The sequence below is a fragment of the Cyprinodon tularosa genome, unplaced genomic scaffold, assembly GCF_016077235.1.
Source record: "Cyprinodon tularosa strain WSP-4 unplaced genomic scaffold, ASM1607723v1 ctg17, whole genome shotgun sequence".
Taxonomy (NCBI): Eukaryota; Metazoa; Chordata; class Actinopteri; order Cyprinodontiformes; family Cyprinodontidae; genus Cyprinodon; species Cyprinodon tularosa.
In genome coordinates, this window is record NW_024038531.1 from 888,808 (window position 1) to 901,951 (window position 13,144).

Genomic DNA, 13,144 nt, shown 5'->3' on the forward strand with positions numbered 1-13,144 from the left:
GGGAGACTGCCCATCGCTGAGATCCACTTAAACAACCGCTTCCGGCTTCATCCTTCCTCTTTTTCCTCCTCATCGGGGCCGCAGCCATGGTAAGAATCAACTATGCCGAGGCATTTAGTAAAATCAACAGCAATCCTACTCTTTAAAGCATCCTTTCGTATTTATTTCAGCTCAAATGTTATTACGGATGTTCGATATACCTTACGTTTACTATATTAGCTGCTGTGATGCTGTTGTTCGTTGTCAGACTGATATAAATACTAATGCTAATACTTATGCTATGCTAGCGGCGAGAAGCTGCTAGGTTGCTACTCTCTGTCTGGCAAATCAAATTATTTAGTATTAACTTAGGAATATCTTGAATATTAAGTTTGGAATGTACTCTGTTATTATACAACAGAGCCGCACATGTTCATACTGCTGAAGCTACATGCTAACCTGTGCTAACTGCTAGCATGATTAGCACAGGCGTTTGAATAACATGTCCAGAGCTGTATTCGCAACAGAAATGCCAAGTTTACCTGTTATCTCTTAATTCTTGCTTTACATTTTTTTTTCTAAATTGTTTAGTGTTAGTTTCTCTAAGTTGGAGTGTCTCATTGTTCTTGTTGTTCAGGTGAACGTCCCGAAGACCCGCAGGACTTACTGCAAAAAGTGCAAGAAGCACCAGCCCCACAAAGTGACCCAGTACAAGAAGGGAAAGGATTCCCTCTATGCACAGGGTGACTAATTTTTCCTCTCACAATTGGGTGCACACGATGCAACATGTTGAAAATCTCACCAACCTATTCCTACATAACCGTAATGTGCTTGAGTTGTATATTATTCATCAGCAATTAGTACATAATAACAAAAGGTTGTAGTCTTAATAGTCAGTTTTAAAAACGTACAGTGGAATTCTATTTTTCACTATGGTGCCTGCAAATACAGTACAGGCAAAAAATAAAATTGCTTTGAAATGTTACTTTCTTGCCAGATTGCTCTAATCTCAATATACTGAGAACAAACGGGGAGAGCAGTACAGGTACCCAGCTCAGCTGAGAGTTGCTGGAAATTACTGACATAAAAGCTGGTGTGATGGTGGTTTACCTCCCCCATTGGGCAGAGGTCATCCCAACCCAGCACTCAAAATCAGGCCTGTTCCTCAAGTCACTAGAACGCGAGTACGGACTCATGTTCTTGCCAAGCATGTTTTTGAGAAGAACACAGGGAGGTCTGGACTTGGTGAGAACGGCAGCATAAATATGGGTCAATTGGAACAGAAGCGTACTCGCAACGTCACCATGTGCCTGGCTCGTCTAGAGCTGCATTTAGATTAGTTTTAACTTCTAACTTTCAATGTAGCGCTCCATTGAAAGCTGCTGCTGCCACAGTGCATACTGGGACAGCTGTCAATCTCGAGAACGGGCAAGTCTGCTCTGATGCATACTCAGTAAATGGGGAGGGTTGAGAAAAGCATCCAGGGACTTTGTCTGTTATCAGTTTGCTGTTCTTGTGAATTGGAACAGTACTAGGGCTGATGTCGATGATTCACGAGCACACGAGAATGCACAGGTACACAAATTGAGAAATGGCCCAGGTGTCCTGCAACAGTTAGCATGTCTCGGCTTCCACACACCTGAGTTAAATGGCTTAGCTCATCAATATGCAGTCTTGTTCTATCTGTGACCTGATTATTTTACTGGAGTGCGTTGAAACGGAGATGCCACTGAATAAAAGCAGACACTGGAATGAAAATCGAGAACACTGTCATGCGCAACAGGAGGCATGAAGGCATGTTCACCAGTTTAAAAATACTTTGAAGGTAAATCTTAACATTCTCTCCAACCTGAGCTTGAGCTGCGAAGATGTTGGGAGAGAGATGCCCCAGAAGACTTGAAACTGTAATTGCTTTTAAATTGGGGGGTTTGCAAATTTGCCACACATCACAGAACTTTGTAGACAGACAAAATGTGGCAAAATTTGAAACGGTTGTTTTGTTACTGAACTAAAATGTCTCTGCAGGTAAGAGGAGATACGACAGAAAGCAGAGCGGATATGGTGGTCAAACAAAGCCAATTTTCCGTAAAAAGGTAACGGCTACTTTTCTGTGTAGATTCCAAGTTTTATTCAAGGAAAAACAGGTTTTGTTTTTTTATATTAAGCAAAAGGGAAATGTCTGTTACAGGCCAAGACAACAAAGAAAATTGTATTGAGGCTTGAGTGTGTGGAACCCAACTGCAGATCCAAGAGAATGCTGGCCATCAAGAGATGCAAGCACTTCGAGTTGGGTGGTGACAAGAAGAGAAAGGTAGGAAGGAAGCAGCATCAACACTTTAGAGTCGGGATGTGAATTTGACTGAATGCAGCAGCTTATATCTTCGTCAATAACTCTTCCTCTGTTTCTTGAGAAACATGGTTTAGTAACTGAAAGACTGGCGGTAAAATGAGAATGTATTGGACAAATACTAAAGATTAAATTTGTTGAGGAAATATCTTAGTCTGAAAGCAATGTTATGTGCTTATCGGGTGTCTGGGTAACAGAAGGGGCAAAAAGGTGATGCGTTTACCTGATTTGTTGCAATTATGAAGTTTAACATAAGACCTGACATACTGCTGTTGGTGAGACAAAATATTACAAGGACCTTGATATTCATCTCAATTTTGTATCTATTGGCTAATTTTTAAAATGTCCTAACTTTATTTGACGTCTGTTACAGTAAATATTTTGATAGTAATGAATGGTTTAGATTGACCGTTAGTTTCAAATGTTAAGAAGTTTGTAAATTGGTTTATACAGGAAATTGAGAAGTTTTGTGAACAACTTGATGTTGGGTTTAATGATTTACAAAGTCTGACTTCTTACTGGCTCAGTTGTCTAGACTATTCGGTTTAGAGGTTTTAGCTGCAAAGTTATAGCTTGAAATGGGTAAAAGAAAATCTTTTATTTTCTCTATTTAGCCCACAGATATAAAACTATTGATCTTCAGAATTTTCACCCATATTCTCTTTCTTACAGGGCCAGGTCATCCAGTTCTAAGCTGTGGTCCAGACTTTTGGATGAAGTTGTCACTATTTTCAATAAATGTATTGAAACGTGGTTTTCCTTTCAGTCTCCTTTTATATGCATTCATAACATTTGTTTAGATTTCTGTATTCAGATATCTCATTTAAAAAAAAATCACAACTAAGTATCAAAGACCCTTTTATTTAAAAAAAAAAAAAAAAAAAAAAGTCCCTGGATTTATTTCAGTATAACATTTTAGCCTTCATTTCAGTAGATTTCTACTTATAAAACAGAACCATGCTTTTATAAAGGGCAATTTCAAAGCTTTTGCTGTTTCTATAAAAGTTTAAATCTGATACGGAGTAATCCTGTTCCCATACCAATAAAAAAATGTAGTGTGAACTGTTAATCTGAAATGCAGGTCTGAAAAGACCCATGAAATTGTTGTTTATTAATGTCAAACTGTTGGTTTAAACGTTTTAATTTCAGTAACGTAAGGTGAGGCATATGGTTGATCAGAGTTCAAATGCCTGGAATGTTCCAAAAATCCAGAACTAGATGCAAAAATTGGGTGAAAATGAGAATTGCAGCCAGATGAGGTTTTGTTAAACAGATGTCTTCTTCCAGTGAAGCTTGTTGAAGTCTCTGCTGATGAGACTGACTGTCAGCAGAGCAGTTCCTGAAGGGTTTACAGGCAAGACAAGCTCACTGCCTTTAGGCTGGACCCCCATCTCCTTGTACTGGGGCAGGATCAGGGTCACATTGCACTGAGGGTCGCAGTACTTCCAGCCAGGGACGTCTCTGATGGCAAACCCCCTCGGCCCTCCAATCTCCTGCTGGTTCAGCACTGCAATGGCCAGGCGGTTCTTAGAAAGGGGTCTCTCCCAAACTTCAAAACTGTTCCCCTGCAAAACAACCCACATTTATTAGATTTCAGAACATCACATATTTAATAAATTAATCACATGTAGTCAAAATAAAGCATTGCCGTTTTCATGCATCCCATTATTTACACCCACCTTGGCAGTTCGGTACCCCTGCTTGCCTAGCGGGTCCTGGTTTATGTCTATGATCCACCTGTTCTGCAGCAGCTTCTTGGAGCGAGGACAAATGTCCCGTAGATCATTAGACATGAACAGGGGAGCGGCCATGATGGCCCATAGGGCCATTTGAGACTCCTGCTGGCTGTGACTCAGACCAAAGTTCCCAATTACGAGCTAGAGAAATAATGAGTTAAATATGCACATCAAAATCTATAGTCTCTGGTATATTAAACTAAGTTAAAAAGGTCATTTAAGATGCAGTTTATCTCTGGTAATTATATCTTTTAAATAAGCTTATTTAAAAATACTCTGGATTTAAATTCAAACATCTGTAGAGGACGGTACCATATCTGGGTCATTCCAGCCTCCAGGCCCAGCTGATGGGACAATTATGTCCTGATGGGAAGCAGTCCACTCCATGATGGACTTGACCGAGCTCCACGAGTCAAACACATCATTGAAATTGCGCCAATGGTTGCAAGTCTCACGGATAGCGGTGTAGTTTGGCTGCATGCACGGGGGGAAAAAAATCATCTTTTGATTATTCTTAAAGCACCTCCATAAGGAAATATAAGATTAATACATTCCTCACCTTTTGAAAAGGCCACTCGTACAAAGGCCACTCACAGGAGTACAGGATACTTCTTCCAGTTTTGTTCAGAGCTTTGGACATGTTGATGTAACCTGAACCAGTAAAATCAGCAATTAGAGCACAGACGCTGAATCAATTAACAGGTTTCCAGCATCTACAAAGGTGGTCAAACCCAGAGAACATTTTCACAGAATATACTCTGCTGCATTTTGTGTGGATTTTAATTTCCTGAACCAAAAGCATAACTATAAACTGGAAGAAGACTGATTTAATTTGATCATTTCCAATTTATTGCCCTCTTCCATAAAGGGAAAATTCACATCTAATAGTTAATAGCTAATAGTCAATGCAGTATAATAGACTAAAAGTGCTGTTTGAGATGATGAAACCTGTTTAGTAACATAAGCTTATCACTTCAAGTTCTAGTAATAAAATATTGCAAAACTATTGTACAAAAACAGCAACCCGCTTTATCTGCAGTTAATTGTTTACATAAGCAATGAAGTCAATCTTAAAATGAATTCCTACCTTCTCCGAGTGAGGTCCACTTCATGTTGCAGCCATCGAACTTAAGCAGGTCCACACCCCAGTCTGCAAATGTCTGAGCATCAGTCTCGTAGTAACCCAGACTGCCTGGATATCCAGCACAGGTTTTATCTCCAACATCTGAATAAATGCCCAACTTCAGGCCTTTAGAATGAACCTAAAGGGAAAAACAAAAAAAAAAAGCCCTTTATATGCTTTCTCTGTAAGACCTTTAAAATCCTTCCAGCAGATGGCGATGTTATACAAAGCTTAAGACCTCCAGAAAAAGGCTCTGCTGTGCATTCACACTAAAAGCCAGGGTCAGGAGTCAGTCTGTCATAACTCTGCACAGAATAGATATGATGCTTCATTTCCACCCTGATCAAATCTGAACACTGAACCTTTTCCTCCCATCATGTATATAACTGAGGGTTCACCCAATTGAATATCTAATCTGACATTGCAATCGCTTTTGCTTCCTGATTTATGTAAGCCTGAAGAAGACAGGCAGACTTGGACACAATGCAGTACTATACTGATAACTTAGCATTCAATAGTGTCCTACGGATAAATATCCTGTGTCTTTCACAAGTAATAATACCCTCCTGAATTTTTCCACCTTGCAACCACAGACCTCAATAGATTTTACACAAGTGGACACATGTTGGTACCTCTCGATAAATGAAAAAAACAACCCACAATGGTCACAAAAATAACTTGAGTCTGACTAAAGTAATAAATACTAAGAAAATGAACAAATCAAACTCAGACATTGCTTTTCAACTGTGCTATCTATCTATCTATCTATCTATCTATCTATCTATCTATCTATCTATCTATCTATCTATCTATCTATCTATCTTCTAGCACAGTTGAAAAGAAATGTCTGACTTTGATTATATATATATATATAATTGAAGATATATATATATATATATATATATATATATATATATCAGTCAGTGGGCCTACATAAGGAGTTATGGGTGTGTTATATTGTGCTGTTTGGTGACATGGTGTGTACCGCACTCAACATGGACCAGAGAAAGCAATTAAAAGAGTGGTCCCTGTAGATTAGAAAGCAAATTATAGACAGACATGTTAGAGTTAAATGCTTATAAGTAGTGATGTGAGATGAAGCCTCATAAGGCATTGAACCGTTTGGGCAAATTGCTTTAACGATCCCCACAGTTCATAAAGCTTTGTGTAAACATGACACCACCTACTGGTGGAGTGCAGAACTTAACTCTATTTAGCAATATAATCTGTTATATTTTGCAATCGTTTTTTTTTTTCTATTTAATTTACTTTGAAAATGTTTATGATTGGTGTCTAAAACAAAATCTTTTGTAAGTTTTTTGTGTAAAATTTCTGAAAAGAAAAAATATTTTAAGGCACACTTTTTTTTCTGTTATTTTAGTGTCATAAGCTCAAGCAGACATTGAAAGTGACTGTGCTACTAGGGCAATGATGAAAAAAATGAAAGGTGTTAGTCATTTTATTCAAAGATGATAAAAAAAGTTTTAATCCAGTGAGAAGTTTATTATTCTCTATAATTTATATCAGAACAGCTGAATAAAATGTCATATATAGGCTAAATCTAAGATTAGACAGGGCATTTAAAAAAAGCAACATTTCCTGATGGTCTCTATCCAGTCTGACTGAGCTTCAATTATTTTACTCTAAAAAATGGGCAAAAATATCAAATATGGGATGATAAAAATATTGTTGTCTCAAAAACGTGGCAAGGTATCTACTCAGGTTGGTTTAATACTAACATATTACCAATTTCTCCAGATTTTCAATTTATATAACACATAAACAATGCTTAAAAACACAAATATATGTTGCATGGTGGTCATTCTGCCTTCCATACCTAGAAAATGTCCTTTTTTATACTATAAAGCAACACATTTCTTTTTATTGCTGCTACTCACATAATCGGCCAATTTCTTGATCCCTCCGGGGAATCTTTTGGGGTCTGCCTGCAGGCGGCCTTGGTCATCCCGCTGGTGGGACGGCCAACAGTCATCGATGCAAACGTACTCATAACCAGCCTCTTTCCAACCCTCCTTCACCATCATGTCTGCCATCTGCATGTACAGACGTTCGCTGCCAAGGCAACAGGAGGAAACAAGTAGGGCAGTCAGCTAACATGCAGGCACCAAGAGGCAAATCTAAGCTTAAAACATGGCTAAAAAAAGACATGTGTGCCTAAACACTGCATTGTAAAAAATACATTCCAAAGTAGTCAGGAAATGAAGATATAGAGATTCAGCCAGGACACTGACTTTTATGCCTTTGTTGCCTGAATAAAAGAAGAGCCCTGGTTGGAGTATGAGGGATGCATTAGTAATGAAAAGAGGGCAAAACCTCACAGTCTACTTTCAGCAAAAGCAAACATTTTCCCTGGCTATAAAAAAGAAAGATGTCAACAAAATATTAATACTTCTTGAACCATTTCACATTTTGTCAGAATAAAACAGACTTTCAAGTTTTTTATTTTTATTTACATAAATATTAATAAGATAACATTTTTAAATCTTTTGTACAAATAATGTTGATAGGTTTTTAAAAATCAGGTAAAAATTACATGTTCAAAAGCCACAATGGGCTGAAGAAGGGTACAGCCTGAGTCTTCTTTAGTACGTTTCACAGCAAGTTTAATTAGACTGATTGTTCCAATTACAGCATATATTGCTATTCCTTCCAACCTTATTCAGAACCGAAGAGGCGCTTCAGATGGGATATGAAACATCTACAAGAAATAAAAGGAGTACAGGTGCCTTTATTCTTACTTCTTCTCACTGAGTAACAACCGGCAGCACATCCTTTTTTCTATTGCATGTTACAGTCTTTGTGAAAAATACCATCCCTGAATAGGACAGTTTCTAAAACCTCAAAAAAGATCTGTATTGATCAGGAAAAGTCTGACTGGCTTTATCTGTGGTTACAGTTCTAATGGTGATAACATCCTGCTCTGGAGATGCTTTTCTTCACGTCAGAAAACACATGGATGATGCAATGCCTTGGAGAGGCTGCAAAAGACTTGAAACTGGGGCAGAAGTTTTTTGTTTTTGTTGTTTTTAGCAGGAGAACCACCATTAAAAAAAACAAAGGTGCAAATTAATGTCTTTGATCCAAGCTTAAATTAATGTTAGAAAATAGATTGTAACTTCAGCTTTTCTTTTTGCTTTTATACATTTTTATTTTTAACCCACTTGTTTTCTGTTAAAATTTGGCTTTATTTTCTGCTTTTTTTGGGTTTTAGAAACACTCCCTCTCCCCATATGGCGATGGCTAACTTATGGAATGCCATAGCCAATAAGCTTCTACTATTTGCAAGAATAATACTGTTAATAGCAAACATTGCACTGCATGAAAAGTGGGATTTTCGTCAATATGCGGCACTGTAGATTGTCGTGGAACTTCAGGTTAGCGGCTTTTTACGGCAATTTGCAGGCTTCGCCGAAAACTCCCGTAAATTGTCAGAAATTGACGTGGACTTTCTTAGGCAGTGTTCCCCCCATGCCTCCCCCCCATGGAATTCTAGGGGAGGCTTTAACATGCAAATTAAAATGCTGTGAGCTATACAAATGCAAATCAGGGTTGCAGGGGGGGTTTTACTCCAAGTGACATTTTTCTAAAAGGTAAGAAAATCTCACAAAGAGATACAAAGAGATCAGGCTCAGTATAGCCTCTTACATTTTAGCTTGAATTGATTTATTTAATTAAAGTATAGAGACCAAAACAGATCTTTAGCTGACAGAGCAATACATTTAGAGCAGTAATTATAAAAAAAAAAATTGCATTTAAGATAAAAAATAAAATGTTGTCTGTCAATATGCTCAATTCACAATTACTTCAGTGGAAAAGTTTCAAGAAATGAGTCTGAGATGATTCACTTTATAAAATGGCGCATTATCCTGTTGGAAGTAGCCATCAGAAGATTGGTACACTGTGGTCATAAGGTCCGGCCAGGTCAAGATCCGCAATTGCAATCGCACCAAACAGGAAAAAGAACATCGACAAATTCCGGTTGGTCAAATTAAAATATAGCAGCAACAGATCGGTGACTAGAAATTATAGCACAATTCTTATATATATAAAAAAAAGAAACTAACACCGTTTATTTAAATGATTGGATCCAAACTATTGGTTATTCACCAACGAGGAAGCAGATTTCTCATCTCCATCAAAATATTTATTTTATACCGAGGGACTTAAACTTTAATCAAATCCATTCAAAAGAAACTTTATATTACAGGAATGAAAGAGATGCTGAGTTTGGGAGTAGAGAACAAGTTCATTCAAAAAAAGCAGTTTTGAATTATCCTTATCCCCGTTACAAAAATCTACAAAAATATATATATATATATATATATTTGGGCAGAAACTGAAGATATGCTGGATGATGGTGGGATTTTTTTAATATGTCATATTAAATTAAGCGCTCACAGGGTTCATACAGGAATGAGTGACTCTAATTTAATGCTATTTTAATGCTATTAGAAATGATTTTAATGCCATCAACAAGAACCATGAACACAAGTTATTAGTGTACATGAAATATGAAGGAGCTGTAAGCAGAGTTCCATGACTCCTGTATGTATGTAAACACACACACACATATATACGTATATATATATCCTCTAGCTTTTTCTCCGCCTGGAGCGATATAATATATCTGACGAAATTGTTTTTATAAGCATTTTTTATTAAAGAATTATAAATACTTCGATAAACATATTTAAATAATTTTAGTGCCAATTAAGGCCTTGATTTGAAAAAAAAAAAATGAATGAATTTTTTATTATTTTTATTGATCCGCGGAAACCCTGGTTCATCTCGCGCATGCTCTCTACGATCTCCAAGAAACTCAGAGCGGAGCGGTGTGGAGCCACATCGGAGGATGTATGCTTTGCTTTGTGCAGGCGGTCTGGAGCGGAGTATGTGGGATTTCGGGGTAAAACTCCTCTTGGATGCGATGGCGACTCTGCATCGAACAAGACGAACTCAAAGAAGAGATGCTAGCGGTAAATATATGTTCGATTACTGCCTGCTAAGCTAAAAGCAGCCTAGCCTAAGCTACGGTTAATAGCAGCCTAGCCTAAAGCTACGGCTAATAGCAGCCTAGCCTAAAGCTACGGCTAATAACAGCCTAGCCTAAAGCTACGGCTAATAGTAGCCTTGCAAGAACAAGCTTTATTAAAGTGTATTTTTTGTGATTCACAGGAAGCAGTACGCCGTCTTCACAACTCGGAGACTAATTGCAGGCGCTATGAACCGGAGCAAGGGTAAGATTTAAAGAATATGCCTTCATTCTGCGGTAAAAGGAAATGGATACGGATAGATACCGATCATAGCTGTACATTTTGTTTTCACAGACCTCCTATTTGCTCGGAGCCATATCAGCAAGTCCAGATTTGCACGATGTTGATAAAGACGACATTGTGTGTAAGTGACTTGTTTTAATGTTTTCTCCTTCCTTGTTACTGTGACTTGCGTTTGATTTTTTTATTCATACCACTCTCATTTAATTGTTTTCCAGCTGCCTGTAAGACGTATTTTGAGACGGTACGCAGGAGCTTCAGATATACGCAGCCAGCCAACACGTTGCGTGCGGAGGCTGCCAAGCAATCTGCTCGGAGTCGGGCTAGAAGAAAGAGGGTAAGACTTTATTTGGTGACTATTTTTCAGGTGCATTAATAGATGTGTTGTGTCCATACGCAGTGCGCTGATTCATTGTTTTTTTTTCAGCTGCTGAAAGCGAGGCAGAGTGTGCTAGCAGATGAGGAAGTGGAACTCTGGAAGTCCGCCACCGTCGGCCTCATGTCCGACGAAGAAGATGCCGTCGTTGGCGGTGTCTCTGGATGGATTGTACGGTCGCCGCCATTTCGTAGGCTGGATCTCACTGAACTCTGTGTTAAGCTGCGGTCCCGGTTAGAAGCGATGCCGAAGTACAGGGCCACGCACAGTAGGCGTCTGCACATCGGACCTGCCTCGGAGGGAATGCTGCCAGTTACCTCCAACCCCGAGGAAGCAAACGGACCGTTCACGGACTTGTAATTTTTAGATACGCATGTGTTTGGATACGCGTTGTATATAGTTGTGTGTGTTTTAATAAAGCTCTTTCTTTGTATAAACAGCTTCCTGGCAAATGTTCATTTCCTGTATAAATTCATTCATGTCCTTGATGGTAGCCTAATAATTGTGTAGTAGTGTAGGATAACATAAATACACAGCATATGAATGAATAAATATATGAATGAATAAATATATATTCATAAATATATATATATATATATGTAAATTTATATGTAAATATATATATATGCCAACCAATCACGAGCGACTTTACTTGTTTAAAAAGAAGTGGTTCCGTCCAATACTCAGTAAGAAAATTAAAGCCTGGCGTGGCCACGTGTGGTTTTGCTGCCAATCATGAGCGATTTCACTTGTTTGAGAATAGTGGTTTCAGCCAATACTGAGAAGGTTATTCAAGCCAGACCTGGCCAGCCGCCCGGGTTTGCTGCATTCATATGCTAATTAGGGCCATCAGTACAGCTGATTGCTCTCCACATACGTCAGAGACCGTTTCCGACAATTTGTGGCACGACAAACACGGACAAGCGCGGGCTGCAAATTGTCGGAAACTGACGAAAATCAGGGAGATCTGCGGGAGTTTACGGGGACGAAAATCTGACTTTTCATGCAGTGTTGAGACAAATCTTGACCCAGCAGTGCTGCCAAACTTGTACAACATACAACATAGCTCGATGGAGGTGAAGTTGAGCTATGTGACGCCCAGCCCACGGTCGATCCCATTCAGGAGCTCAGACTTGATCCAGCTGTAACTTTATATGTTTTAGCATATATGCTTTATATGCTTTATATGAAATAAATAGGGTAAAAAAAAATACAAAGTAAGAATAAACCAGACAAAAATATTATACGTGCACATAAATAAATAGTAAAGTAATAAATAAATAAAGTTGAAGAATATAACGGACAATAAATAAATAAGGTAATTATGACAAAGACAAATAAACAAAGAACCTAATTAAAAGCGATATATACATTTATGTCTCACTGTATAATTTAATTTCTACCTACATTCATTTGTTTATTGTATTTCTGGGGGGCAATATATGCTTATTTATTTTTGGAGCATTTATTTATTTCTGTATTTATTATTAATTATGGCAGGATTGGTCCTCCATATATTAGCACTATAATGCTAAACATATAGAAAATAGGACTTAGCCAATGCTACACATTTGCCCAGAGCAAACATCCAAGCTTTGAGCTTAGACACAGTTTCTAGGGAACTGAAAATAACATGAAACAGTTCATTGTTTCATAGTAACTGATACATTGTTGAAGAAAAGTCTTCTTTTTATTGTTTTGTGGCATTTAATAGCACATTGATGTACTTATTAATTAGAGAGAACGTTTGGTGTTTCATACCTGATGCAGTTGTCAGGGTCTGCCTCACAGTCGGTATTACACATGAACCTCTCCCAGTGCAGCCAGCCCATTGTGGGTTTCAGAGCCAGCCCGTTGTCCAGCGCTTCAACAGCAGGACTCATTACATTAAAAACAACGAGAATCAACGCAACTTTACTCATTTTTAAACACAACTACGCTTTTAGTTTACTAGGAGCTGCTATTGTTATTTCCCACGTCTATTTCCTTGTTTAGAGCGCAGGTTCCCACCTCCTCAACGTGATTGACAGGAAGATGGACCAATAGGATGAACATGCGCCTGCAGCTGCCCAATAGTGTTTCGCTAAAATCTACCTTAGCAAATGAGGAAGCTGAATTGTTGTAGTGAGGTAGTCTAGTATATATGAGAGGTCAGCTGACTGAAACTACAGAAACCAGAGATAAGGAAAAAACGTAATTAAATTTAAAGAACCTACATAATTCATTTCAATTAAGTTTATTTATAAAGCGCCAATTCCCAACACATGTCATCTCAAAGCACTTTGCATT

At 38.2% G+C, this 13,144-nt stretch overlaps 2 protein-coding genes across 2 annotated transcripts; one reads left to right on the forward strand and one right to left on the reverse strand.

The window, feature by feature from the left end:
* rpl36a (ribosomal protein L36A) lies at positions 1-3,079 on the forward strand. The gene is made up of 5 exons (XM_038281283.1): positions 1-89; positions 617-722; positions 2,005-2,072; positions 2,168-2,290; positions 2,999-3,079. Exons 1-5 carry the CDS (start codon positions 87-89, stop codon positions 3,017-3,019), a joined length of 321 nt encoding a protein of 106 aa, XP_038137211.1. The 5' UTR covers positions 1-86; the 3' UTR covers positions 3,020-3,079.
* A 360-nt stretch (positions 3,080-3,439) lies between these two features.
* On the reverse strand, positions 3,440-12,869 carry gla (galactosidase, alpha). The gene is made up of 7 exons (XM_038281272.1): positions 12,617-12,869; positions 7,084-7,258; positions 5,150-5,324; positions 4,622-4,713; positions 4,375-4,536; positions 4,006-4,203; positions 3,440-3,891 (listed from the first exon to the last, which is right to left on the reverse strand). Exons 1-7 carry the CDS (start codon positions 12,775-12,777, stop codon positions 3,592-3,594), a joined length of 1,263 nt encoding a protein of 420 aa, XP_038137200.1. The 5' UTR covers positions 12,778-12,869; the 3' UTR covers positions 3,440-3,591.
* Between the last annotated feature and the right edge of the window lie 275 nt (positions 12,870-13,144).

Coding starts and splice junctions, on each gene's coding strand:
- rpl36a (XM_038281283.1), top strand. Junction 723..2,004: donor GGATTCCCTCTATGCACAGG/GTGACTAATTTT, acceptor ATGTCTCTGCAG/GTAAGAGGAGATACGACAGA. Junction 2,073..2,167: donor AGCCAATTTTCCGTAAAAAG/GTAACGGCTACT, acceptor TGTCTGTTACAG/GCCAAGACAACAAAGAAAAT.
- gla (XM_038281272.1), bottom strand. CDS start 12,777: ATGAGTAAAGTTGCGTTGATTCTCGTTGTTTTTAATGTAATGAGTCCT. Junction 4,537..4,621: donor ACGAGTGGCCTTTTCAAAAG/GTGAGGAATGTA, acceptor CCGTGCATGCAG/CCAAACTACACCGCTATCCG. Junction 3,892..4,005: donor AGGGGTACCGAACTGCCAAG/GTGGGTGTAAAT, acceptor GTTGTTTTGCAG/GGGAACAGTTTTGAAGTTTG.